Source organism: Patagioenas fasciata, chromosome 3 (genome assembly GCF_037038585.1).
Source record: "Patagioenas fasciata isolate bPatFas1 chromosome 3, bPatFas1.hap1, whole genome shotgun sequence".
Classification (NCBI taxonomy): domain Eukaryota; kingdom Metazoa; phylum Chordata; class Aves; order Columbiformes; family Columbidae; genus Patagioenas; species Patagioenas fasciata.
This window is the reverse complement of record NC_092522.1, coordinates 8,848,197-8,875,033: the sequence shown is the minus strand read 5'-3', so window position 1 is coordinate 8,875,033 and position 26,837 is coordinate 8,848,197. Positions and strand designations below refer to the sequence as shown.

The 26,837-nt window shown below is 43.6% G+C and overlaps 1 protein-coding gene across 2 annotated transcripts in view; it reads left to right on the top strand.

Annotated features, from left to right (window-relative positions):
- Positions 1–25,536, top strand: part of MEIS1 (Meis homeobox 1) — a 109,522-nt gene extending 83,986 nt beyond the window's left edge. The window contains exons 9-13 of one of the 2 annotated variants that reach the window (XM_071805715.1): positions 1,872–1,948; positions 19,397–19,455; positions 21,060–21,149; positions 21,408–21,503; positions 23,981–24,118. In XM_071805715.1, coding sequence (XP_071661816.1) covers positions 1,872–1,948; positions 19,397–19,455; positions 21,060–21,149; positions 21,408–21,466 — 285 coding nt within the window. In that variant the 3' untranslated portion in view covers positions 21,467–21,503; positions 23,981–24,118. Of the gene's footprint in view, positions 1–1,871; positions 1,949–19,396; positions 19,456–21,059; positions 21,150–21,407; positions 21,504–23,980 lie in introns of both variants that reach the window. The other variant, XM_065833643.2, reaches the window with a different exon arrangement.
- The last annotated feature ends 1,301 nt before the right edge of the window (positions 25,537–26,837 follow it).

The following is a 26,837-nucleotide window of genomic DNA, read 5'->3' as shown; positions in this document are numbered from 1 at the left end:
CTGCATGAAATTAGACACAGTTTGTTCAATTACTTAAAATTAGATCACATGTAAGGTGGCAAAGCGAAATAAGGAAAAAGAGAATAATTTTGTCTTTGCTTGATAGCAAAGTAATGGAATGGGAAGTAAGCTATAAAGCTGAAAATGTTACAGATCATCTATGTAGGGTTTTTTTTTCAAGAGATGCAAAATATTATGTTCAGATAGATGGACATAAGTCAAGTATGACTGTGGTGTGGATGAATATATGTATAATGTGGACAATAAAATTCATGTTATATTTTTTCCTGTGTGAAATGCAAATTACCCATTAATAAATAAGTAAAATCCCCTTCTCTGTGTCCTCCACATTGCAATTCTGGAGCTGTTTCCTGTACATGCAGAAAATACAGGGGGTAGTTTACAGGTGTCCAGGTTATCTGTGGGCTTACTGTCAAGAAAACAGTATTTTTAAAGAATGGCAAGTCCCCACCATTTTTTTGGGGAAAAAAAAAGAACTAAACAAACTACTTTTGGAGCTGGTGGCCATGGCACTGGGCTTTGAAATGGGCACGTTGGGCAAGGGGAAGTTACCAGAGTTACAACAAAACCCCCTATTTGGTAAAATGAAGGGAGGCAGCCATGTGACACAGCTATTAGATGTCAGATTATGCTGTTTACAAGAATATATAAAATCTGCTAAATAGTTACGATACCAATAACATTGCGGAATTTTATGAGGTTTTAAATTCTTACACTTTACAAGGTTTCAGTTTACATCTTGTGTAATATCAGGCTGAAGATTACATCCAAAGAATATGGGAATGTTTCAGGGGAAAAAAAAATGGGGGATATGTGTATAACAGTGACAACCAGCTGCTAAAGGGGATGTTGGCATAGGTCTAACCAGTTATACTGAATTACCTTTACTAAAACGTTATTAAGTACCTTGCGGGAGACCAGATCTGAATCCCGTGAGTACTGAGACTTGGGTGTCCAGGTTAGGAGCTGAGCCAGATCTTTAAAACAGGGTTTTTCCTGGGAATTGTTATGTTTGCAATATTTAGCCATTTCCTTTTGGGACAGTGACATTTTTACATGGAGAGAAAGGACAGAAACGATATTGCTAATGTCATTTCCAAATTTCAGACTTGGATGTGGTTTTTGCTGTTGATTTATTAAGCAATGTGTATTCACGCAAAAGCAAATTTTCTGAGAAAGCAATCAAGTTCTCACAAGAAACTTATGATTTAATTTTAACATTATCTTCAATTAAACCAGTATTTATTTTCTGTCTCTTAGGATTAGTGCAGCCCAGCTATGTTAATGTCAAGCAAAAATGTGCTGATCATTGACCTTGCGTTGGCCTGTATTCAAAACCCAGGCGTTTGTTTATGTTGGGGATGCTGATCTTATTTGCAAATGATTTTGGGGCACTGGCAAGATTTGTCTTCACTATCTCAGAAAACATCAGCGTGTTTTATTTTTACAGCAAAGTGCTTTATCGCATTCTTTATTGTTCTGTGAAATACATTAAAAAAACCCCAAGTGATCTGACTCTAATTGGTCATTTGAGACAAGTGCAAAAACTTCCAGCTAATGCAACAAATATCCTTCTTGAGTATCAAGGTACTGCCAGTATCCTAAGCAGTTATTTCTCCACTTCACTAATCTTTATAATTGGCTTGTCTTTTACTGCCATTAATTAAGTGATGTAGTAGCCCATTAATAATTATAAACGAGTGACACACCTCAGCATTTTCACCTTTCAATAATAGATGTTGTGCTTCTGGGGTTTTTTTGTGTTTTGTTTGGTAATTTTTTTTTTAATTAAAAAATAGGCCCAAAAAAGCATTGTTTTAAATGTATATATTTATTTTGCTATCTTGTAGCACCCCTACCCTTCAGAAGAACAGAAAAAGCAGTTGGCACAAGACACAGGGCTCACTATACTTCAAGTGAACAATTGGTAAGTAATTTTCCTTAGTGTTTCTATATGGCCGCTGGCACCCTCCGGCTAATGCTTTGCATTTTTGAGGACACACCTTGCTGTTATCTGCTCCCCCCTTCAGCAGTTTATTGATGCAAAAGTGATATCGCTGTGGGAGTGGTTTCAATTATGGGAACTCGGAGGTTTTCTATTGCAGAAAACACGTGATATTTGTTTTCCCATCACTTTTTCAGCGAGCAGATTTCAGTGTATTTGTATTTGGGTACCAATCCTGCTTCTGGCTGAGGAAGTGTCTTCCGCAATAGAAAGCCACATCCATTTTGAGAACTTTGGTCTTGGAAGAGGTTGAGATGTTGGGTGAAAAAAAGGGGCAGTTGGCCCCATTTCTGTGGATTGTGTTGTTGTTTTGGGATGCTGTCGTGCTTTTTTTGATGTTGTTAGTGGGGGTTTTCCTTTTGACTGATGTCCTGTCTCTTTACCGGTTTGTTTAAAAAGTGGGGTTTTTGAAATCTTGAATGAACTTCGAGGACAATCTGGCTCGTAGCTGCTGAAGTACAGAGGAGCAGTTTCATTTGTGTGTTCAGCTAAGCGTTGCTGGAACCCCTGATCTGTTGTACTAGGGGTCTGTTTGAAGGAAATTAGGATCTGTGCTATTTCTGCAGAGGATTTGGGATTGCTAACTGTCCAGGACATGGCGAAGGCAACCAGTGAAAATTACTCATGGTTTAAGTATAAAAGCACAACAGGAAACTCTTTAAAAAAAGTTTGATTTATTACCCTTTGTTACTGCATCAAAATGCAGGTTCCTCCCACTATTCCAGAACAAGTGTCATACTTGAAGTGTATTGCAATCTAATACCTTGTAAAACTAAGTGTATCTAATTAATTGTCCTAATATTTTTAGATTAGTGTTTATGATAGGAAACCTTATCCTCTTTGAAGTAATACCCAGAAAATGGCCAAGGCAAATGGTGAGCCTGCTGGCGAAAAGAGAAGGAGGAATGCCAGTTTGCAGACAAAAGTGGGGTTTTTTTCTGTTCAATAAGTGTCAGAGATTAATATTACTGAAGCTCTGATTACATGGCCTAATCCATTTTAGTGAATGAATTTGGTCTTGATGTCCATTGCACCTACATTAACAAACCCTCCTCTCTCAGAGAGAGTAGGAGCCTATGGGAGAGATTTCAGATATATTAAACCCCATTACAGAAAATGTAATTTCTGTCAATATAATCCCATGTATTCTTCAATTTAGTACTTTAGAGATAACAAGCTACTTACAATATATTTGCCTTTGGAGGATTAATTTACAAAGTGCACTATCTGGGAGACGCAGGCGGGCTCACATAAGCATAGCTTGTAAGGGTTATCAATTTCTGTGACCCCACAGCAGCTCTGGGAGATCAATTTTTTGAAACCCTTTAAGACACTGAATAAAAGGAAAATACCAAATACTTAGTCTATGTGAAGTATGCTTCCAAGATACTTTAAAATGGAGGAATAAAAAGCACTAAACATAAAACAGGTGTTATAAAGAAACGTAACCTGCGGTATTTTGGCTCAGCCAGGAAAAATTAGTGTTTGCTTCAGCTTTACGTCCTCCAATGTTCATCCAGGTGATACCCCAATTTATATGGTGGTCCCTCCATTTAACGATAGGTGCATTGGCCAGTCGAGAAGCTGTGCATGTTCGTCAGGGGTCTTATTTAACGATGGGAGGAGCAAACGTGTGCTGTTTCTGAGGGGTCTGGGAGCATAAGGTTGGGTCTGGGCAACTATGTCAGTTTAGGATGTTCCATTGAAGAAAACTTTTGAGATGATGAACATGGGATGCTTTGAACTAAAGCTGGTGGAATTTTGCCCAAGTGACTTCGCAGGGTGTTCTTCTGTACCCATCTCGCCTCAGGTTTGAGGAGTTTGTACTTTGGCTTTGTGTCAGATGTGTTTTTATAAGTTCCTTATGTGCAAGGAAAGAAAAAATAAAAGTAGGTCAAAATACATTATAACTGAAGTCTTGTGGATGTAGGGCAGGCTTCCTCTGCTTGAGCTAGTTTGGTAATTCTGCTGTGGTGTTACAATTGTATAAATTATTGAGGCAATTCCCCTTCCCAGCCCAGTGAGGATTTAACACTGTAGAGCCGGTCGGGGCTTTTCTAAATCACAGATATCCATATGTGGTGGGCAGAGATGCCAAAATAGGGTAATTCAGCCCCTGCTTTTCGTCATGGATGCTAAGGAATGAGGAGGCTGTGAGGCTGTGGCTGAGTGTGCAGGTTGCACACACACACACACACATGGACATTCTTAGGAAACATCCAGCTGTGGCATGAGCAACGAGCTATTTATCCTTTCCCAAACCTGGGAATGTGGGCAACCCTCTCCCAGCTTTTTACTCCATCCCTTTTCTTCTAAGGTGGTGTGCAGGAGAAGAAACTCTTTTTGCCTAAATCGTTTGCTGCAGGGAAGAGCTAACGTATCATTTCTGGTTAACTTTGCCTTCCTTTAGAGGGCTCATAAGTCATTCAGCCACGACTTGCAAAAAATTTTGCCTTCCTCCTTAGATTCTTCCAAACTTGTTAACACACATGTACATTTTTGTATTAATGATGAGTCATTGTAAATCACTGTTGCAGAGATTAAATAAAATGCTGAAGGGCAAGCTGGGTGCAGATCAGTCATAAATTATTGGCAGCAACACAGCATGTGGGAATACATGAAATGTGCATGAAAAACATAAACTCATGTCTGGTAGCATGGTCGTTAGCCCAGACTGGGAATGCTGGATTTTCTGGATGGAATTTGAAGTTTGCCACAGAGCAGTCAGTGAAGAGAGCATTTGTTTTCTGCAGATTGAAAGCATTTGAACAGATTTTTTGGTCATATTTTGAATGCCTTTGCAGTATGTGCTGGTTGCGTACTTCAGTTCTCTGCCATAGCAAAAAAACCCCATGCTTTTCACATACGGTCTGCCCGGTGTTTGGGCTCCCCAGGCTGATGCACACACTCCTATTGATGGCTGAGGAGTCACAGGAATGGGGTGATGATGTGAGATGTGCCAGAAAATGTATCAGTGGTAGGGCACGTCTTTAAAAATACCAGTTTTAACTTGACCTTTTTCCTTGAGTTATTTTTTTTTTTTAAGTAATGAAATAGTCCACGCAGAGGATTTTTTTCTGTTTTTTTTTCACACACAACGATTTTCCTCACAAATCACCAACATCATCTTATAGGACCATCTTTTTGCCACAGTGGGATGTTTCTGTCGTGGGAAGAGGGAGCCCTTACCCTGTTGCAAAAAGCAAAAATCTATGGCAGGTAGGAAGGTAGCAGAGTTCGAGATGTCTTTAGCCTAAGTGAACCCTTCAGGTTTCTGTCTTGTTAGTCATTTAACCTCGCAGCAGTTTAGGGTTCGAAGCATGGTGATGTGAACTAGAAGGGGCACTTGTATGATTTTGATAGTGTTGCATATATGGACACTGAAGGGACCTGACCAAGTGCAGGTTAATAAGGTGCTTTTCCCCTGTGATAAAAACCGTGACTGAAATACCCAGGAGGGTGTGATACAATCACTTCTTACCTTAGCTGAGAGCCAGCCAGGTGATATTGAACCATCTATGCAGTTTTCTTGTTGACTACGTCCCAGCTGAATCTCTTCCCATTAAGAACTAGCGGTAAATAATTACTGGTGGTGCTCTACCAAGAAGAGAGAGCAATTCTCATCAAATGCTGCATTAGGTGTCAGATGCTTATTTATGTTTTGGGAAAGTCTAGGTACACACAGTCAAGTGTCTGTGTACTTGTAGAATGATGTGCCTGTATAACCTTTCTGTATGTGCATATCCATATGTGACTATCTCTCTACACAGAAGTGCATACAACTGCATTATAATGATCTTAAATATTCAAATTCTTAAAGCTCCAGCCTTTTATTAGGTGCTTTCATTCTGCTTTTCCCAAAGTACCCTTGTGTTATCTAGGGCACAGACCAGACAATGATGGAGCAGCTAGTCAATATTTTATCTTACGCTCATTCTTCAGTGCTTCGTTTGTTGAGCTGTATTCAAACCGTGCTTGAAAATTGAATTAATAATTACTGCTAGGCTTTCCAATGGCACTTACTGCTGTAACACCCAAGTCCTCCCGTGAGCTCCACTTGCCTGTATGTGCATACAAGGTTGTTGGTCTGCGTATTTTTACAGCTCCCCTGCAAAGAGAGAATAGGTGAAGAACTGAGGCTCAGGGAGGTCCAGGTCTAGCACAACCACCATTTTCAGTGCAAAATCTCTTGGTTTTAGTGCCTTGAAGTCTTACATTGCCAATCTCTGGTGTTGGGTAGGGAGAAGAGATGCGAGAAATCAGTAACTGCTGGTGAAAAGTTTGGTTTTGATGATTTACTCAGTAACTCCCAAGCAGTCCAAGGCAGCAGCAGAGCTGAATTCTCTTCTCCAGTGCAGTGTTCAGCTGCTTCAACCGGAACTGCTTTGCTTTTCTTGCCATTTGCTGCCTTACTTATTCAGCTTCGATGAAATTTATTTCCTGTAGAAATGATTTTTTCTACATTATAGTGCCCTGATTTGTTCTTATAACAAACAAAACCATCATTGGGGTGGTTGAGGCATTGGGCCCTATCAAAAATTGTACCGTGAGCTGGTAACTGGACTGTCTGTATATAAAGTAGATTAAAGAATAGGGTGCAAGCAGCTCTACTGATACAGTTTCCTGACTCTTGAGTTCTTGATTTTATGACCTGGGCATCTTTAAATATCAATTTTGTGTATAATTTTCTAGACTTGAGAAAAAAAAAATAATCCCAACCAAACAACACTGGAAAAAATAATATAAATTTCCCTAATCTCATTCTTGGAGACAGCTGAAGTTATTTTGCTGAAACTTTATAAAGAATAACGTTTAAAAAGGCTCCAAAACCAGCCTGAAAGATGAGTGTGAAAAATCTGCAATGGGTTTGTGATAGACAGACCAGACCACTTTACTGTATGTAGTAGCAGAGCCACTTCAGGGCGTAGACACCCAGAAATACTTTTAGCCCCATCACAGCCCCTCTCCAGCAGAAAGTTTTCTCATGCCTCTGTTTCTTTGCTGTGTAGTTGCATGGAGCAGGGGATGAAGCGCTTTGCCGTGGCGTGGGTGGCGTGGCAGGGGTGGGATGATTTTGCACTTCTCATGGGGGATTGCACCCCAGAACCCAGCAATGAATGGGGAACACCACGGCGAGGGGTGTCCTTCCCATCTGCTTGCAGGTCTTACCTGGCCTGGCTTGCAGATGGTGGGGTTACAGATGGAGCAGATGGGGGGTTTCAGATGGGGAGGATGCAGATTGGGAGATGCAGATGGGGTGATGTGGCGGGAAGATGCTCATGGGGCAGATGGGGGGAGGTGCAGATGGAGGGCTGCAGATGGGGGGGTGCTGATGGGGTGAATGGAGGGATGCAGATGGGGATGGACACTGATGGGGCAGGTGGAAAGGATGCAGATAGGGCAGATGGGGGATGCTGATGGGGCAGATGGGGGAATACAGATGGGGACAGATGCAGAAAACCCCAGCCCGCCCCTCCGCAGACGTGGAGGGAAAGAAGGAGCAGCTACATGGCTCTTCACCTTGCCACCTTTTGCAAAACAGTCCCAGGCTGTTTTCCAGCTGAGATTATTTCTTTTTTATCATAGAATGCCTGGGATTTAGCCCATCTAAAGCACACCTGAAACACCCCAAAGTCTGAGTGATAATGTCCTCTGATTCCCATTCTTTAAGCCCCACGCCAGCCCCTTGGAGGGCATGGACAGGCTCCTTCATGGGGCTGAGCGTTAAGCATCGACTTCAGCTTCGCTCAGTTCCTTTACTGAGGGTGATACTCACCCCGAGCAAAAGGCCAGAACATGACCAGCACACCGCTTTAGTCCCACTTGAGCACTATTTTTAGGGTGTAACTGGGGGAGGAGGCGGGCAGGGAGGGAGCATAGCAAAAGCAGGTGCTGGTCCTACACGCAGGGGTGGATTTTCACCCCTGCTGCTCTACCAGATCGCAGGCTACAAGAACCAGGCAAGCTGTTCCATTTGCTGCTTTGCAGAGCATGTTGCACTCAAGGGTTTTCAGTCCTAGGCAAGTAAAAGATCTGCTTGTTTTCAGATGTATCTATTACTGCTTTTGTTGCAGTAAACAGATTAAATGAGAAAAGGTCAAGATGCAATTTGAATCTGTGTAAGAACATAACAAATACTTTCCTCAGTAATCAGATACAGTAAATACAAGTACTTATTTACTTGTAAATCTTAAAACATTCACAAATTATCCTCTCAGCTTCAGCAATACAAACTTAACCATCAGATTTCGGAAACTATTTACTTTTCTTCCTTATGTGATTGAAGAATACGTATACGTATGTTATTTAAACACTGTTTTATTAATGGGAACACGTGGGAGAAACAGGAGAAAATTGAAATAAGAAAGAATATATGTTTCAGGTTTAACAAATATATATTGTTTGCTATTCCAACGTAAAATAAGACAGTAGGTGTTTGCGACATGAAAATCATCCACACTTTCCCACCCTCCACCTCAAACACAAACCCCCAAGAAAACTGTTTTAAAAAGCATCTCACTGGGTGAATTGTTACACTCTTTGAGCGATTTGAAATGTGTGTGATAAATTAGCTGTTCTAAAAGGACCATGTGCTGGGCTTTTCAAGTAGATTTTTACATTTATGTTTTCACGAAGTCTCAGCTAATTGTTATACCTTTCACCTTGAATGCCAATTGTAATAATAATATTACATCTGTAGTCTATTTCTCTGTTCTTAAATTACAGCAATCAGGAATACTCACTAGGTAAAATCCTGTATAGTTACTCATAAGAAAATATTGAAATCAGACGAAAAAATGTTTAGCTTGCATATTGCCTCAGACAGCCCTGGAGAGCTGCCAGGCAGCCAAGGTATTATTAGAAAAGCTGAGCAAATAGCTTGCAGGGGGAAGAGTTGTGAATTTAGAGCCATCAGGTACTCTTGTATCACCAGATTTTAGGCTTTTTTTTTTTTTAGTTCAGTAAAGCCATTTAAAAATACAGCGCAGTAGTTTAAACATGCAGGATTTGGTTTCGGTGAGCGGATCCAAGGAGTAGCGATGCGGTTTCGGCACGAAACACGGGTGTTTTTCCGAAGGAGGCAGATGCTCAGAAGAAGTGGATAAAGAGGTTTTTTGGGGGCAAAGCTGCTCTCGGCCTGCAGGACTTCAGATGGAGCAAAGGAAGGTGTTCACTCTGCAGCGCTGATACACCTGGTAGTCTCCACTCTCCTCAAACTGCCCCGAAACAGGGGTCACCCCATCCAGGAGCACCAAGAGAGGATGTTTCCCCTGACCACTGCTCTGACATCCCCTGGGTTCAGGCCAGACAAAACCATCAGAGGAAACACCATTTATTTCAAGAGCAAACGCGGGATCATTTTGCATGAACTGACAGACTAATTAGTGGCGCCCTGAGCACTGAGCAAATAAAGTATCTGGTGTTATTTTATTCACACAGATGGTTCTTTGAGAGGGGAAAAAAGGTTGTTCCCACTGCAGAGCGTCATACGGTGCACGCGGGTTTTACCTGCCAATAGTCTTGACTAACAAAAGGTGCTCGGCGCTTGAGAAGTTAATACACAGCCAAAAATACCCTGTTTTCCCTTGGGCCTTACATCCTGCGCTGGGGTGGTTTTATTCCTGACAAACTTTTTTTTCAGTTGATGCATTAATATTCTGTAATGAATGCACTGTCAGGTGTCAGGGAGATAAGATGAAAAGGCACAATGCAAACATGCAAACATTCACTGCTTGCTCTTTTCTCTACTCCTGCCCTAACTTTGCTGTGCAGGATCAGGGCAGGGACCAGGTTGCTACTTTTTATTTTAAAAGGCTGAGATTCAGGTGTGCATTGTCTCAGACAGTTTGGCTTTAAAAATCCCCATCCAGGACACTATTGTATTGTGGAAATGCTGTGTTGCAAGCAAGCGAAGGGCTCTGTGCCATCTCCTGTAAATAAAATTCTCAGGGCTTGGTTTCTCTTTAGTGCAAGAGATGCTTCTGTCAGGAAAAATACTCTCAATATATATTAAAAAAATAAATAAAAATGTATACCTTCAATATATATATTAAAAAAAGAAGAGAGAGAGAGGAGGAGAGTAATGGTTTGTCATTGCTTTGCAAGTCAGGTTTTGGTCTATTCTTGTCATAGCTATCTGAAGTGTGTTTACATATAGTTTGCCTTTCTGGTATTTTGTGCTTGCACAGACCTGATCTCCACCTATTTTGTGTCAACAGTTGCTGAGGTTGCTGTAGAGCGATTAACCGTCGCAAACTGAAACGCCAACACGGGGAGAAAGGTGCCCTCGGAGACCCTCTCTGGTGCTTACATCAGGCGCTAGCTCCGGGCTGCACCTGCATAAAACAAACTGCCTGCTTAGAAAGTCAGCCTGAAATATTAAATATGGGGCAAATGTTGCCTCCTTCTCGGCTAAAACAATTTTCTCTTCTCAGAAAATGAAACACAGCCAGAGGCACAGGGCGAGGACGGGCGTGCGTTTTGCCCTGCCTGCCCTGAAATGGTTTTGGTGTGAATGATGTATGGGTGGCTTTACCAGCGATAGAGCCAACGAGGCTTCTGCTTTTTATTTTACTTTTGAAAAAGGAAAAAAAAGGCAGCAGATGCTGCTGAAAAAATATTGCTTCTGCCGTTCTCCAATGAAATCTAGGTCATGTAACAGTTTCATGGGTTCTTCTTTTTCTTGCCCTGTAGTCCTTGTGGCTTTTTTGGCTAATGATAAAGTACCAGAGCAATTGCTCCTTTTTAATTCAGATTTGTCCCAGAGATGTCTGACTTGTCACTTGGTTTATAAAGGTGGTTTGTACCATCTGGGGGGCTGATCCCTAAGCTTCCTATGTCACGTAGTCTCACAAATTCTTTTTATCTTTGACATTCCTCTGACCTCCCTGTGTGTGTTTTGTTTGCGTTGTTTTCTGAGCGTGTCTTTTCTTCTGCCCTGAATAAAACACCGTCAGGAGTAGGATTATAAGCAAAATTAATTACTTCACTTAATGGGAAATTATGTTTAGATAAAGTAGATTACAAAGTAGGTTATTAGTAGTGGTTAGAAAACAATGTTTTGAAGTAGGATGTCTTGGGGGGAGTTCGTCCAGAAGTGTGGGGTTGTATTTCAGGTTGGCTGTGACTCAGAGTTGTAACTTTTGTGGTTTTTGAAAAAAAAGAAATAATTTGAAACCAGTTTTGCAGGTGCCCACATCACACGAAATACACCAACGCGCTCGTGTTTGCTGTCTCGGTAGTGGTAGGGAGGATGCAACCACAGGAATCACAGCTTCCCTCCTCCATCCTGAACTGATGTCTCGGGGTATAGACCAGAGCGATGTCAAAGCCTATTTCACATACAAATCACAAGTCCCACATAGGTGTTCATTATGTTTTCTCTTTGGGAGCTCTGGGGGTGTTTTCTCCCGGAGACATTTTTTAAGGCTTTCGGTTTGGCCACCCTGGGTTCGTTTCTCCATGTCCTGAAGGCTGGAGGAATGGTGTGCGGTGACAGGGTATGGAGTTACTCCAAACTCCTTAAGTGTCCTTCTGGAGATGAGGAGGGTGAGGAGATCCATCCAGGAGCACAGACACGGCATTTCTCGTATCCTTAAGTGAGCAGAGCATGCTTAAACCAGTGCCAGATGTGGGAGCAGCCTCTCTGGTTTCGCTTGGGCTGGAGGACCAGGCACAGCTTCCAGCTCCCATGCTCTATAGGTAGGAGTGAACAGGGGAAAACTGTTTGGACAAGGCTCCCAACTTGATGTATGGAAAAAACCCTGGACCTTAAAGGAGGAACTCCTGTGTTTAGACCACTTGTGCAGCAGGAGAAAGCTGGGAGATCATACAGGCACCTCTCACAAACGCTACATTCCCTTAAACAGGAGGTTATGCTGGATTGACAGAGGACAGGGAAGTTGCTGGAAGAGAAAGGAGTGTTTTCAAGGAAGTAGTGAGTATTTCGCTATCAATTCTCACCCATTCCCAGCATAAACCCTGCCATGGAGTGGGACTCGGGTTGTTGATTTGAAGTGATCTGCTGAAGACAAGCTGCTGGGTTGCCCTGATGGTGTGCACCAGAGCAGGACCCGAGTTACAAAGTCCAGACATGCTCTTCTGAAGGTTCAGGTGGAAGGCTGAGAGTCAGAACCCCGTCAGTCTTGGAGAAAAACCTGATCCAGGAGACGTGTGTCGCAGTCTGGGCTGCTCTCAAAGCTTGCGGAGAGACTGCGCACCCCCTGCCACGAGCATTTGAGAGGTCCTGGGGTTTGTGGCGTCTGTTTTCGTCTGCACATCAAAGCACGTACATCTCTATCCCAGCAAAGACAGTGCACTGGATGGCGCTGAGATGAATTGCTCTGCAAATCTGCACTGGAAAAACAACTACACAGCGTCAGTCCTTGGGCATTTTTTGTGGGAGGCAAGATTTTGGCTGGTAGCATGTTGTGTACCCAACTGCAGTGTTGTTTTGGGGTCCAGTGCTGTCCCAGGCGGGAGTTAGAGCAGCCTTTAAGTGCTGCTCTACTAGATGAATCCTTGCCATATTCCTTAAAGGCTAATTGTGGCACACGGAGATCAACGGACTACAGCTGCGCTGGGATTTGGGAGCAGGGAAGAGACGGGAGGTCAGCTCTGCTGGCGCGTTGCCATGTAAAGATTTCCCCTTACATCATCTGGCTGCCGAGGACGAGTTTACATCTGCTTTAAACCCCCGGGGAACTGCGGTGTCAGGGAATGAGGTTGCTGCGAGCCCTCCCTGGCACAGCCGAGACCCCCGGCACGGCCTCTGCGGGGAGACGTCTGGGTGCTGGACCCGGATTTTCGCTGGAAGCTTTCCATGTTGGCTGAGCTTTTTGGAGGACTGAGTGGGATTTGTGGATGGGAGGGGAGGAGGAGAAAGAGGAGAGCGTACCAGAAAGGCCAACAGCAGCTCAGCCGTGATGTGGGAGGGCACTGGAGATGGGCAGAGCAGGGAGGAGCATCTTCAGGGAGCCCTTCCCCGGGCACATTGGCTCTTCACTCCACCCTAGCAAGTCCTTCCCTTGTTTTTAATTCAAAACTAGCTGAATAAATACAAATAGGCTTTAGTTCCATCCTGCTAGGGAACAGGAAAAATTGTGCAAGATGGGAAAAGTGTTTCCTGCCTAGCTTTCTTCTAGAAAGACCGATCGAGCAGCCACCAGCTGTGTTTCCTCTGCAGAGATGGGTCTAAGGGAGTGTTTGGGCCACGGAGAGAGTGGGGCCAGGAGCTCATGGGTCGTACCTCAATGGAAAGCTATCAGCTGTACCTTCTGCACCAAGAGCACGAGCTACCTCTGGGCTCACTGCCACCCCGAGGCGGTCACTAAATCTGCGTGGTGTCCCATGGGGCTGACAGCAGGGTGCTCCACCAAATCTGGTCTGTTTATTTGGAGGCAGGAGGCATCCCGTGGTGATTTGAGAAGAACGCACGGTATGGAGCAGGAGGGGAAGCGAGGCTTAAGAGGTTGGGAGAAGAGCAAGCACAGGAGGTGGCCAAAGGTGGAGCTGGCGCACATTGGGCTGGCCGAATGTAGGGCATAGCCGGCTCTCTTACAAGGAGCGCATACCTGATCCCATCTCTCTGCTTTCTATTTTTGCACTTGATATGCTTGTTACATTAGCAGGACTGGCTTGCGAGAGATTCAATAGCACTCTCGCACTTTAAAGCAACTTTTCTGAATGCACAACATGAGTCCATCGGTGGGGTCACATAGTAATGCTTGAAGTCAGATGCTATTTTTAAAACTAAATTGCAGAACCACACATGGCTTTCATTAGTGCTTTACATCAAATTTGTCAGCTAATTAGTGGTTTTTCATCACTGGTTTTTGCATAGTATTTTATTTGTTCACTCTTCAATATTGTCTTGCGACACCCCTAGCCTTAAATACAGTTCCTGGTTCTGCCGGTGGAGGAGGGAGGGAAAGGAGAGAAGAACTTTCAGGAGATCTTCCCCACCCCCTGATACTCTCTGCATTTGGAGTATATTCCAATATTACGTGTCTGGAGTGGGCGGTTAGCAACCCGTGTACTCTCTTCCCTCCCTACGTCTATTTAGTGTTGTAAATGATGTATTGCAGTCCTGAACTGTCTTCGGTTCGGAGGAGGAGGAGAAACCAAGAAAAGTTGCCAAACATGACTTCATGAGGTTTGACTTTAAATTGAACAAAGTTTCTTGAGTGTCTTGGGTGGTTTTTTTCTTTACAAATAAAGGGAGTACAGAGAGCATGGATTGCTAATGACTGGTAGTTACGGATCATTAAGCACACTAACTGACTTCAGGATCAGAACTTTCTAATAACGACAGTAAGCACTCTTTTAACATTTATTTCTCATTTTAGGGACACAGAGATGCGATTACCGTTCAAAAGTCTGCAGTTACTTTTTTCTGTTCATAATTAGAAAGGCAGCTTGCTATTTTTAAGGCTGTTTTTAAAACATTTTAAAGTATTCAGTGAAATAATTCCTAGGGTTTTTTCTTTTCTTTAACTGACTCCTTTAAAAAGGTCTGGAAAACAAATACACAGGAAAAAAATGAAAATATGTTAAAGTAAGGAATAAAGCAGTTACTGAAGTGTAATAATCCCAGTTTATAGCACACTTTCCATTTAAATTGTTTTTATTAGAGATAAACCTGTTAAACGTTGAGGAATTAAGTGCTGAATAGAGAAGGTTGTTTTGCTGCTGCATAAATGAAAGATCCCAGTATGCAGAAAAGAGTACGGCTAGTTTTACAAGTGAATTATTTGCCAGTTTGAAGGGTTCTGGTTACATTGGCACCTGTTATAAAAAAATGATGATTTGTTTGTTGTCAAGAGGGACACTGTTTTGTTCAGAGGGGCAGGAGAGATTTTAGCACTGAGGTTTGTAGGTACTGTGGGGTTTCTCATTGTTCTTACGCCTGGTTTGCTAGAAGGAGCTCAAGGAGAAAATGAGGCAGAGTGGTTTTGGGGAATTTCTTGGCACTCTCAGCGATACACAGACTTCTGGCATGTGGCGCTTTGAGACGATATTCAGAAGGAGCAGCCTGCAACTCCAAATATCAAAAGTCGGTAATGGTGTGAAACTCTCCTCATTTGGGAGTGCTGGGGGGTAGAGGAAAATTCAATATACCACAGAGTCTCAGCATCTTCTTTCAGACAGCTCGTCCTGGAAAATTTCATTTGAAGACTGCAAATTGGAAGTCCTCACGATCACTCTGGCGATTCTTGAGCAAAGGTGGCTTTGGAAATTTGTGACAGCGGAGGAAGGTCTTGTTTTATTCACTCAACTGAAGTGAAATACAAGGGGAAGGGAAAAAGAACAGATCTGTGCAGAAAATGTCACTCCGGCTGTAACCTGAGCCGTAGCGAACTGTGCCTTTTGGAGGGTTTGGTGACCCTCCGAAAATCCTTGCTCTCTGGCTGCTATTATTGTAGCCAATTTCCAAATAAAATAAGTCTTTTGTCATCACCAGCCATGCTGCCTCTCGCTGAGAAGAAACAAAACTTGTGCCTGGCAGCCAGGGCGGCCAAGCTGAAGGTCAGAGTGCAGAGGCGGATTGCTGCATCCCCGGGGCCGGGGCTGGATCTCACCCGTGGGACCGGCGTGCACCGACCGGGGGACAGCCAGTGACCTCCGGAGACACAGCCTGGGCAACAAGCCTAAGAGAAAACATCCTAGTAAAATGCAAATTGGAGAAAGAGAGGGTTTCCTCCTCCTCTTTCGCAGTTATGCAGGTGGATTAGCTGGTTTTTTTCTTGCTTCTTTTGGGACACGGTGGAAAGCGCAATCTCGTGTATCCAAAAGGGCAAGGAAAAGTTAACTTGAAAAAAATAATAAATACTTTAAACTCCTGTGTTTGCCCAACTGTTCAAATGTTTCCTCCATGCCAGATCCTTCCCCTTGTAGAAAAAAAAATAATAAAAGAAAAACTGCAACCCAAAGCATCTTTTTGCGGATTTCTCAGCTCTCCTTGGGTAGGGAGATGGGTACAACTTGTACACTGAGAGCTCTCACCTTGTTTGTGATGCTGTTGATTCTGCTCTTTGGGGGAAAACAAAAACAAAGCAAAAAAGCCCTTCCATATCAAAGCAAAGGTACAGGAGCGTAGAGCATAGAGCACTGGTGTGGGGAAAAATACTTTCTGCAAGCCTTTGAGCCTGTGCGGGTCTTTGCTCACATTGGTAACGTTATGTGGCCGTCTTAATCATTAACTTAAGTTTTATACTGAGTCGTAGTCTGACAATACTCCGTTTGACTAGCACTTAATGTGCAAATATCTTTTTAAGGTCCTGATTCCTCTGAACTTTTGAAAACAAGGTGATTCAGGGTTTCTTAAAATAGGTGAATGTGAACACACAGGAAAAGGGGCAGTAAGATTTTTCCTGTTAGCTTTTGTCTTCCATGATTTTTGCTGGTGGTACGTCAGCCTAGCACTTTGGAAATTCAAAGAGTGATCAAAAGATCCTGGCCCTTCTATCAAAGAAAAAAACAGAGAGTATGAAGAAATTGTCCCCCTATGTCTGTATATTTCTGCAGCAACAGCTAATTCGCTTGCAAGGAGCTCTCAAATGTGATTTATAAATGTAACAGCACTGCATTGTGCTCTTTCAAGGCAAGCCACATTAATAGTTTTAATCTGATGGGTTCTTACGAATTCCAAGTTTGGGATGCAGGAAGAAACTTTAAAGTGAATACTTTCTTTTTTTTAATGCATAGTGGTTTGGAGTCTACTATAATGCAAAGTAAAGCGTTCTGTTACAAAGGCAGGGAGGATGGGACAGAAGGTTAAAGGGCATCCTGGAAACAAACAGCTGGACCAGTTTATTTAAACAGATACAAGGATGGGGAGCTGACCTCCGTTTGACTTCTAGTGGGAGGAGCGAGAATGTCATTTTATTACTTTACCCAGAAGGAAAATGTTCTTGCGTCTGAATTCCCCCTGAAGACATCCAAACACTGGGCTGTTTGGCAGAATTGCTACTTATAGAAAATACTTATATGAACGCGTAGGAAGAAGATAACTGCTAAGTACCTGTGTGTAAAATGTTCTTAAAGCAGACATCCCAAGTGGTAGCGTGGGGCAAACAGGTGAGAATATGTTTTGCTGTAGGCCCAGCTTGTGGATAATTATTGGTAAATTCTAGCTATATAGTTTGTTATTATGAGACTGCCCTTCTTATTAAAAGTGCTTTTAGTTTGGAGGAGAAGGAAGAGAAAGTTGTGAAGTTGGGGTGCGTGTGTGCTTAATTTTGTTCAGGGTTTCTTTGAGGTAAAAGCTGTTGGCAAATGAAGGTTTAGGTGACCAGCCAATCTCACGGCTTACACAAAATGTCTGAAAATACAAATAAGAAATGCCTTCCTGACACACTAACAGGTCCTGGCAATCGGGCAGGAGAATGATGGAATAAACACAGCAAGATCCTGCCAGGCTTGCAGAAATAAATGGCTGGAGCGCTGGGGGTTTGTGGTGCTGTTTTACTTAGGAGAGTTACTGTGAAAATTGTTTTCTGCAAATGCAGATTACAGATATTAAACAATTTTCTAATTGGTCATGGAGCTAAGGCAGCTAATGGGGGAAAAAAGCAGATTTTTTTTAATTGCTTATTTCGCATGGTGTTTGTGCTACACCTGTGCTTATAATGAGAAAGGAGAATTAGTCTAACCTTCTGCTCACATGATTCTAATTTTCATGGTTTGTACAAGATAATGATAAACTGATTTGCAACACTGTTTGCTGGAGTTAAGGCGGGGGGGTTTATTGGAAATATGTACAAAAATTGATCCAATACTGTTGCTGACAAAACATGACCTAGTTCAGATGTAACATTTCCAGATCGGCACCTGGAACTGGTGCCTTTGAGCCCATTTTGTTGAGATGGGTTGTATTAGGACTCAACATCTTGATTAATTTTTGCGAGAGTTTAGGAAGTGGGGGGTCAGTCGGGAATGGGAGATAGGAGGAGACCGAAATCTCTGTGCTGGTCTTTGATGAGGGCAAAACAAACAGCACAGGGCGGTGGTTTGTGATTCTTCTCCTCGACAGTGTAAGGGAAGGGTGGGCAGAGCTGATTCCCGCATGAATATCCTGGTGGCTTTATCTCTGTGGTAGGAGAGCTCCTGCTAAGCTACCCCAAGCAAAGGCAACAAAAACAAGCACCACGTAGCCCTTTCTAGACTTTCCCATTGCGTTTCACAAGCACGGTGTGGTCACACACGTGCTCACACTTCTTCCTTTACTTGTAAATATTAAGACTTACGTGGTTTTGTTATTGCTTTTCTCTCTCGTAAAGAATGTAAAGTCTGTTTATGAGGCTTTGCCGTGATTAAATCTTCATGGAGATGTTTTCCAAATGGTTTTTAACTAAGTTTTTTGATGAGTGAAACCACAAGAGAAGTTCTTCTAACACTCTTCAGACAGGTTCCCAGCCATGGTTTCAAGCCTCCTGATTGCAACGCCATGGGGACCGGGGCACTTGCAATGCCGCTCCTTCTGTTTTGCTCCAAATTATTTTGAATATTCCTTTCCCAAATAAACATTGCAAGACTGAGATGAAGAGCTACAAAAACGCAGAGAGTAATGTTGCAGATGGCTCTTTTTAAAAACGACTGTACCTTTTTTTTTTTCTTTCCAAAGATCTGCTTTTCATTGTTTGAGGGGAATTTTCAGTAGTCCAGTAATTACAGTTTAACAAGATGTTTGCTGTAAATGGTCAGGCCTAGCTGGAGAAAACAGGATTATAAATTCAATTACTGTAAAGCTATGACCTCGCCTTGACCTCTCAGACTTTGCATAAAGAGAGGGGGGAGAAAGCCCACCAAGAAATGGCTACGAGGAATGCAGGGCTCTGAAGTCCCCAGCAGTGTGACTTAACGGTGATAAAACTCCAGACGTTCCCTCATTTGATGGGGTTCTGCCATCACAGTTCATTATCTTAATAGTGGGCATTAAAAGGGAATTAGGTTTGCAAGAGGTAGGGGCAGGTTTTGATAAAAAAAGAAATGGGAAAAGAAGTCAGAGGACATAAGGCAGAAATGGGACTAATGAGGGGGAGGGAGCAGATGCCCTCACGAGCATCTCACCAGCTTCGCCCTTTTTTTCGTGTCTCATTCTGAACTGAGAAGAGTGTTGCCAGTATTGTTTCCTGAAAACTCAGCTAATTCCCCTGTGAAAAGATGAAATGGAAGTGTCCGACTGTGGCAAAAAGCAGGCAAACATAAATCAGCTCAGAAACCCCAAGCTCGTGCTCTCAAAGGTCGTCAGGGTTAGAGGTTTTGCAGTATTTGCATCGCCATGCAGCCTGATGGAGAGCACCGCGGCGGGGATGGGTGGAAGTCGTCCCCTTCAATAACCGTTTGCTTTCCTCTCTTTTTTTCTTGCAGGTTTATTAACGCTAGAAGAAGAATAGTTCAGCCCATGATAGACCAGTCCAATCGAGCAGGCAAGTCCCCTATAGTAACTATATTCAAGTCACACAGGCATAAACCATCCTCAAGCCGTTCACCGGGAGGTCCATTACGTGGTAAATAAATGAGAAATGAATGCTGGGAGTGATTGACAATTAAAATACAACCAGCTTTGTTTCATTACAGCCCTAATCATTTTAACATTATTAAAATATTGGGGGGCAAAAAAGACATTGCAAATTTTAAAAAAAGAAACTCAAATGATCCGCTCCCTGACTGGACTTTCTCTACACATTTGGAATTGATGTTATTTTCATTTTATTTAGTAGTTATTTCGAGTTTTCCTTCCCAGCTCTTTCTGCTCCTGTGACCACTCCCTGGTGCATGGCTTGGTGTGGAATTGCTGTAAACTTTATTACCTGTCAAAAGGGCAAAGGGGTCAGAATCGCTTGTGGGACTCAGTAAAGTTCAAAGACATTCAATGAGGTAGAGCTTTATGTGCTTTAATAACCCAAGGCAGCTTACTTCTGAAGCCAGCTTTTAATGTACAGTTAAAACCTTGAGTTCAGGTAGTGGTACTTGTATAAGCTCCCTTTGTCCCTTGTCTCTTCTTTCTAGTAGCTGTCTTTTGGGATCACTGAGTGTTTGGGGTTTACTTCGGGGGGATTTATTATTTTAAAAAACATTAAGTTTTCACATGCTGGTTGTGTCTGGGGTCTCGGCTCCCAGCTCTGTGTGGATATTTACCATCAAGGAATAGCCTGTTACTCCCAATTGGTTTTGTTTTCTGAGTCTCACTACCGAGCTATCCAAATCCGTCTTTGTCCAAGATACCTTTGGGCCACGCTTCCTCTTCGAGTACATTTGATTATTTTGTCATTAGAGGTAAATATCTGGCACGGATGTGTTCAGGTCCTGCTCTTAGAAAGGCGTACGGGCGTAATTTAACACACTGCGATTTCAGTGTGACTATTCCAGCCATAAAATCCAGCTCCTATACAGGTCTTTGCATTGACGTCAGCAGCAACAGCAGCTGGAGCCGGGGCTCCTCGTGTCTTGAGATTTCGGATCGCTAACCTCATTTCCAAACTCGCAGTAGGAAATCAAGCCAAAACTAAGCAAGCTTGTTAGCCTGGCCACTAAATTTGAGCAGTAGATGTTTTTAATCTTCCAGTACTTACAAGGGGCCTATAAGAAAGGTGGGGACAGACTTTTTAGCAGGGCCTGTTACAACGGGACAAGGAGTGATGGTTTTAAACTAAGAGGGGAGATTCAGGCCAGACATGAGGAAGAAATTTTTCACACTGAGGGTGGTGAAATACGGGCCCAGGTTGCCCAGAGAGGTGGTGGATGCCCCATCCCTGGAGACATCCCAGGCCAGGCTGGACGGGGCTCTGAGCAACCTGGTCTGGTGAAGATGTCCCTGCTCATGGCAGGGGTGGCACTGGATGAGCTTTGAAGGTTCCATCCCACCCAAACTATTCTATGATTCTGTGATTCTATGATTCCTTCTTTTTAGAGCCAGGATCGATAGCTGTTTCACACAGTCCATGGGTGGGGGGGTTGTGTCTTGATGCCTTGAAGAAGAGGTGACCCATTTGGCTGTCGCTAAAGAGCAAAATGTTCTGCACTTTTCCAGTAAGTCAAGGAACACCCTATAATCCTGACGGGCAGCCGATGGGAGGTTTCGTGATGGACGGCCAGCAGCACATGGGCATCCGAGCGCCAGGTAAGCCCCACCGATGAGTGACCCTGGTTGCGCCACCGCAGGAAACCGCACCTCTTGCCCTCCGCCGTCGCCTCAGCTGCCTGCCTTGCCTCGCCTGTCCTCTGCTCGCCTTCAGCAGTGCCCAGGAGAACCAGGCGTCTTCTCGCTCGAGTGGTCCTGGACCCTCTGCTGTGCTTGTGTTTTGGAAAGGGGCTTTTGGCACTATCTGTTGACTTTGCTCATTCTCTGGCATCTTCTTGGATTTTTATCTCCCTCTAGGACCTATGAGTGGAATGGGCATGAATATGGGCATGGAGGGGCAGTGGCACTACATGTAACCTTCACCTAGGTAACCAATGGCAAAGCCAGGGGGAAGTAAGTACAAACGGGGTCTTTGTTCTCACTTTGTCCCAGGGATATTTGTCTCCTTGCATTTCCTTATGTTCTCCCTGCCCATAGCCTCATGCTTGTTCCTTCCTTTCCATCCATCCATCCTACGCCTGGGCTCCTTCGGGTTTCTCTCTCTCTCTGGTTCAGCTCAAGCTTTCCAAGCTCCCAAACCCCCCGTGCGTGCGCGCGCCGTACATTGACGCCGCCGTACATCGACGCCGCCATACATTGATGCTATTATCCATCCCCGAGCACATGACAAAACAAGAAGCAGCCGGGGAGGTGGGGGAGCCCGTCGTCTTGGCAACAGACTGATTTGCAAAATGTAAGCGGTCTGCAGCAGCACAGGGAGAGGAAAGAGCATGTCCCCAAAGTGTCATAAATCTGTCTAACCGCAGTTGATGCATGAGTTACATTTCTCCCGCTAACCTGCAAGACACCAAAAAAGCCAAACAGAGACTTCTCGTAGGTAAAAAAAAAAATAAACAAGTAAACGGCAGCTTCACTTTGTTGCGTTTTGGAAGGCGGTGAATGAAACTTTGATTTTTTGTTAATGTTTTTTTTTTCAAGTTTATTTCTCTTTGTCTGTCCATCATAATGGGATTACGTGTGGCAAAGGAAAAAGAGAGAATACAAAATAGAGGTGTGCGCAGCAGGCTATGGAGCTTAGCCCAGGCTAATTGACTATATCCAAATTAAGTATGCCATCACTTGCAGTGTGACAAATGGATTTGACTTATTCAGTATACAAAAATAGAGATCATTAATGCAATCTTCAGTGGCAGGCCTCGCGAAGAAAGCCTAGAAAAACTGTCCCAGTTTTTTTTTCTTCTCCCTCTTGTCTTTTTGTAAGGGAAATGCATTATACACGTTTTTATTTTTTTGGTTTGTTTTTTCTTTAAAGAGTAAAGCAGTTTGAAACGTATCGAGGCACCGGTACCATGTTTAAATGGTGCCTGATTCTGCTCCTGTTGGTCTCTTTCTGGAGTTAAAGGCAGTTATTTTGGCATCTTTGTTGTGCCCCCAGCCGAAATTAATGTGGGGTTTGAAGTTACCCAGGCCAAGTGTATTTCGTAGTCGTCTTCTCTGGGCACAAGTCAAAACTAAGTTTTAACAATTAGCTGTGAAAACATTCCTCTGAGCTTGGGAATGCAACAGCCTTATTACCTCATCATGGAAATTTCTAGCTTAGTTAATTTAAATATTGTTTCTTAGTTTCTGGGTCAATTAAATTTAAATGATGTATTTTATGCTTCGTGACCAATTAAATTAATAGGTTATTACAAAAAATATTATCATCTTTTTTGATTAAAGAGCTGTGAGTACAGTATATTTTATAAGCAATTTTCATTAGTTCAAAACTGTTCCTTTAGGCTAGATTAAGCAGCTATTCATTGCTAGAGCCTTGAGACCTGATTCCAAGGTGTTCGGCGCTTTCACAGTGCGCTCTTACTTAGAACTAAAGCCAATTGAACCTACTTAGCAATAGCGTATGCCTTTCACCCTTGATGATTATGGAGCTTATAGCTCTCCGAAACAATACACCTGTCAGTTCCCATCAGCTACAGCAATCCAAGCAGAAGGCAGAGGCCCACGGAAAGCAGGAGGTTTTATTGTTTTAGGTCCAATTTTTTTCTTATTGTTCTCCCAAACCCACTCAAAGGTTGACTGAGTTACGCGTCTGATTTTTTTGAACAGAAGTGAGCAGGGGGAGAGAATTAATTGATAATTGTTATTGATTATGTATTTTTTGTATGTGTTTAAAAATACAGGTTTGATTTAACAGTTGTCCTTAGTAATCCTATCAATTTCGGCTTCATATGAGGCCTTTGTTCAGCGATGTATGTGCTTGCTGTATAGTGGCTGTTTGAATAGCACAAATACTTGGGACAGATTCCAAGCGATTGGGCTCAAGAGCTAAATAAATGTTGATAAACCTTGACGCAGATTTAACCCATCTCTCCTCCCAGGCCCCTCATTAACCACTAAGGATCCCCAGCACATTTTTACAAGCTGGGAGACAGAGGCGAATAGCTGGAGCCAGGCCACGGGGGATGGAGCCCACCTGAGAGCCATTGCAGGGCTTCCCCAGCTTGGTGCCACCACCCCGTGTGACTGTAGTCGTCATCGGGCTGGCTCTGCCTCCAGCACGCTTCCAGATTGAAAACATCTCCATCACATATGTTCCTCACCATAAAAGCAGAATGTGGTTTTATCTCCCAAAACTCTGTATTTGGAGGGGGGAGGATGCTCTTGGGTTCGTTTGGAGTTTTTTTGACCTGGGAATCATCCCTGTTGCCATCGTTGTGAGTCCAGACATGGGCTTGGATCCCACAAAGGCAAACGCACTCACGCGGCCGTGACTCCACAGTCACCTTTGCCCGTGCCCGCGCCGAGGAGCTTCGCGGCCCCGTGTCGGTAGCTGGTCCCCAGCACTCACCACTGCCTCTTTCTCTCCACAGGGCTGCAAAGTATGCCAGGGGATTATGTGTCTCGGGGTAGTCCAATGGGTATGAATATGGGACAGCCAAGCTATACCCCACCCCAGATGCCCCCCCATCCTGCTCAGCTGCGTCATGGCCCCCCCATGCATACCTACATTCCTGGACACCCTCACCACCCAGCGATGATGATGCATGGAGGACCACCCCACCCTGGAATGCCCATGTCAGCATCAAGCCCCACAATGCTTCATACCGGCGAGCCGGCAGTGAGCGGACAAGTGATGGACATTCATGCTCAGTAGCTTAAGGGAAATACGCACTGTCTGCAGCAACGGTAGATTTCAAACATTGTCTTTCTGCAATGACTATGGAGTTCTTGGCGTCAACTTTGGACCAAGGGACGTTCCGATTCTTCACAGGGACCCTGAAAAGCAGGAGAACACCAACCGAAGTCAGCTTCTGGGGACATGCTAAATACCTATATAAGACATTAAGAGAACAAAGAGTGAAATATTGTAAAATGCTATTATACTGTTATCCATATTACGTTGTTTCTTATAGATTTTTTAAAAAAAATGTGAAATTTTTCCACACTATGTGTGTTGTTTCCATAGCTCTTCACTTCCTCCAGAAGCCTCCTTACATTTAAAAAAGAAGCCTTACACTTACCCTGCAAATGACAGAAAGGGCTTATTTGCAGGATTTTTAGAGCATTAAAATAACTATGTCAGGCAGAAGAATCGTTCTTCTATCCTAGGATTTCAGCCATGCACACTCTCTCTCTCCTCTCTCCTCTCTCTGTCTTTCTTCCCTTTCTCTCCCTTTCTCCCCGTCTCTCTCCCTCTCTCTCTTTCTAGCCTGGGGCGTGAATTTGCATGTCTAATTCATTTACTCACCATATTTGAATTGGCCTGAACAGATGTAAATCGGGAAGGATGGGAAAAACTGCAGTCATCAACAATGATTAATCAGCTGTTGCAGGCAGTGTCTTAAGGAGACTGGTAGGAGGAAGCATGGAAACGGAAAGGCAGTGTATTTGAAGCCTAATTGTCACATCAGAGCATCCTTGTCCCCATGCAGCAACCACCACCTTGTACATCACTTCCTGTTTTATGCAGCTCGAAACATGGACTGAAGATTTATTTTTAATATGTTGACTTTCTTTCTGGGCAAGACATCGGTCATGTGTGCATTTTTTTTTTCCATAGTCCCATCATGGAACATTTATGTATACATTGTAAATAAATTTTGTGCAAAAAGGACTGGAAAAATGATCTGTATTATTGCAATTTTTTGTAAAAGTAGCAGTTTGGTATGAGTTGGCATGCATACAGATTTACTAAGTGGGATAAGCTAATTATACTTTTGTTGTGGTTAAACAAATGCTTGTTGATAGCCTTTTTCTATCAAGAAACCAAGGAGCTAATTATTATTAATAATAATCATTGCACACTGAGTCTTAGAGTTTCTGATTGAAACAGTTTGGATTGTATAATAACTCAAAGCCCAGTTGTAGTAGTTTGAGTGCAGTAATGAAATCTGAATCTAAAATAAAAACAAATTATTTTTTGTCATGGTGACTCCATTGCTTGCAAAATTTGTTTCCTGTCCCCCTTCAGTATTTGTAGCCATTCCATCCCAAATTGGGAGCTGAGCAGCTACAAAATTCAGCCAGCTCCAAAAATGTGCCTATCATTTGCTATTAAAATATCAGCTTCAAATTTGAAGAATGTGAAAGTAATGCTGTGCTGCGGAAAGAAACTTCCTTGGAACTTTCACTGTAAATTGTCAGGATGGGGACTGTTGCCTATTAATAAATGTAATATCACAGGGGATTATCAGACAAATTTGTAAGTAGTATTACCCCCTTCCACTAAATTGCACTGACAAATTTCTTTCTGGAGCTGAACACGCTAAAGAAGGGGGAAAAGAAAACTGGGAAAACATTGCCTGGGCAATGCATATTTGTAAGTAAATGACGTGTTGTTGCGAGGGGCTGCGGGACCTCTGTGAGCGGAGGCTGGTGCAGGCCATCCCCTCCTCATTAACCAATTTCCTCGCACAGCTGTACTTTCTGTGCCACAGCCAACGAGTTAAATAGCACCAAACAGCCTGGGTAGGCTGCGATAACTTCTCGTTTTCTTTCAATAAAATCGCAGGTATGTATATATATATATATATATAAAAGTTTCCTGGCGGTAGGAAAATTACACAAATATCTTAATTAAGGCAAAATCACGCAGCAGCCCCCCAACCCCTCCCAAGCCAGCCGGCACCCCCTGGCGGACCCGTGTCCAGGGGATGCTGCAGGGGCAGCTGCCCCCGGCCCGGGCTCTGGGTTCCCCCCCGAGGGTCCCCCATCGAGTGTCCGCCCCCGGCTGCGATGGGGCTAGGCAGGAGGCGGGGGCCGGGCAGGGCTGGGCAGGAGCGCAGGCAGGGCTAGGACAGGGTGCAGGCAGGATGCAGGCAGGGTGCAGGCAGGATGCGAGCTGGGCAGGGCTGGCGACAGGCAGCGCAGACCTTTCGGAATTAAGCGAGCCACCAAAATGGGGTCTTCCCCCTCTCTCCTCGCAGCTTGGATCTCCTCCCCCTCCACTTATTTTTTTAAACTCTTGAGGGGTTTTGTTTGTTTGTTTGTTAATTTAGAGGGTCGCTGTACCGCCAAACTGGCTGCATCTCCCGGCTCCCGCTTTGTGAGCCCGGAATAATGACACTTTTCTGCCAAAAGGTGCGTGAACGGGGCTCGCTTTTTTTGCTTTTTGGGGTTTTGGGGTTTTGTTTTGTGGTGTTTCGTTTTGTTTTTGTTTTTTTAAAGTTTCTGGAAAGACAAAAACAAACCGCCTTCTCACACGCGAGGGCACACGCGTCTTCCTCT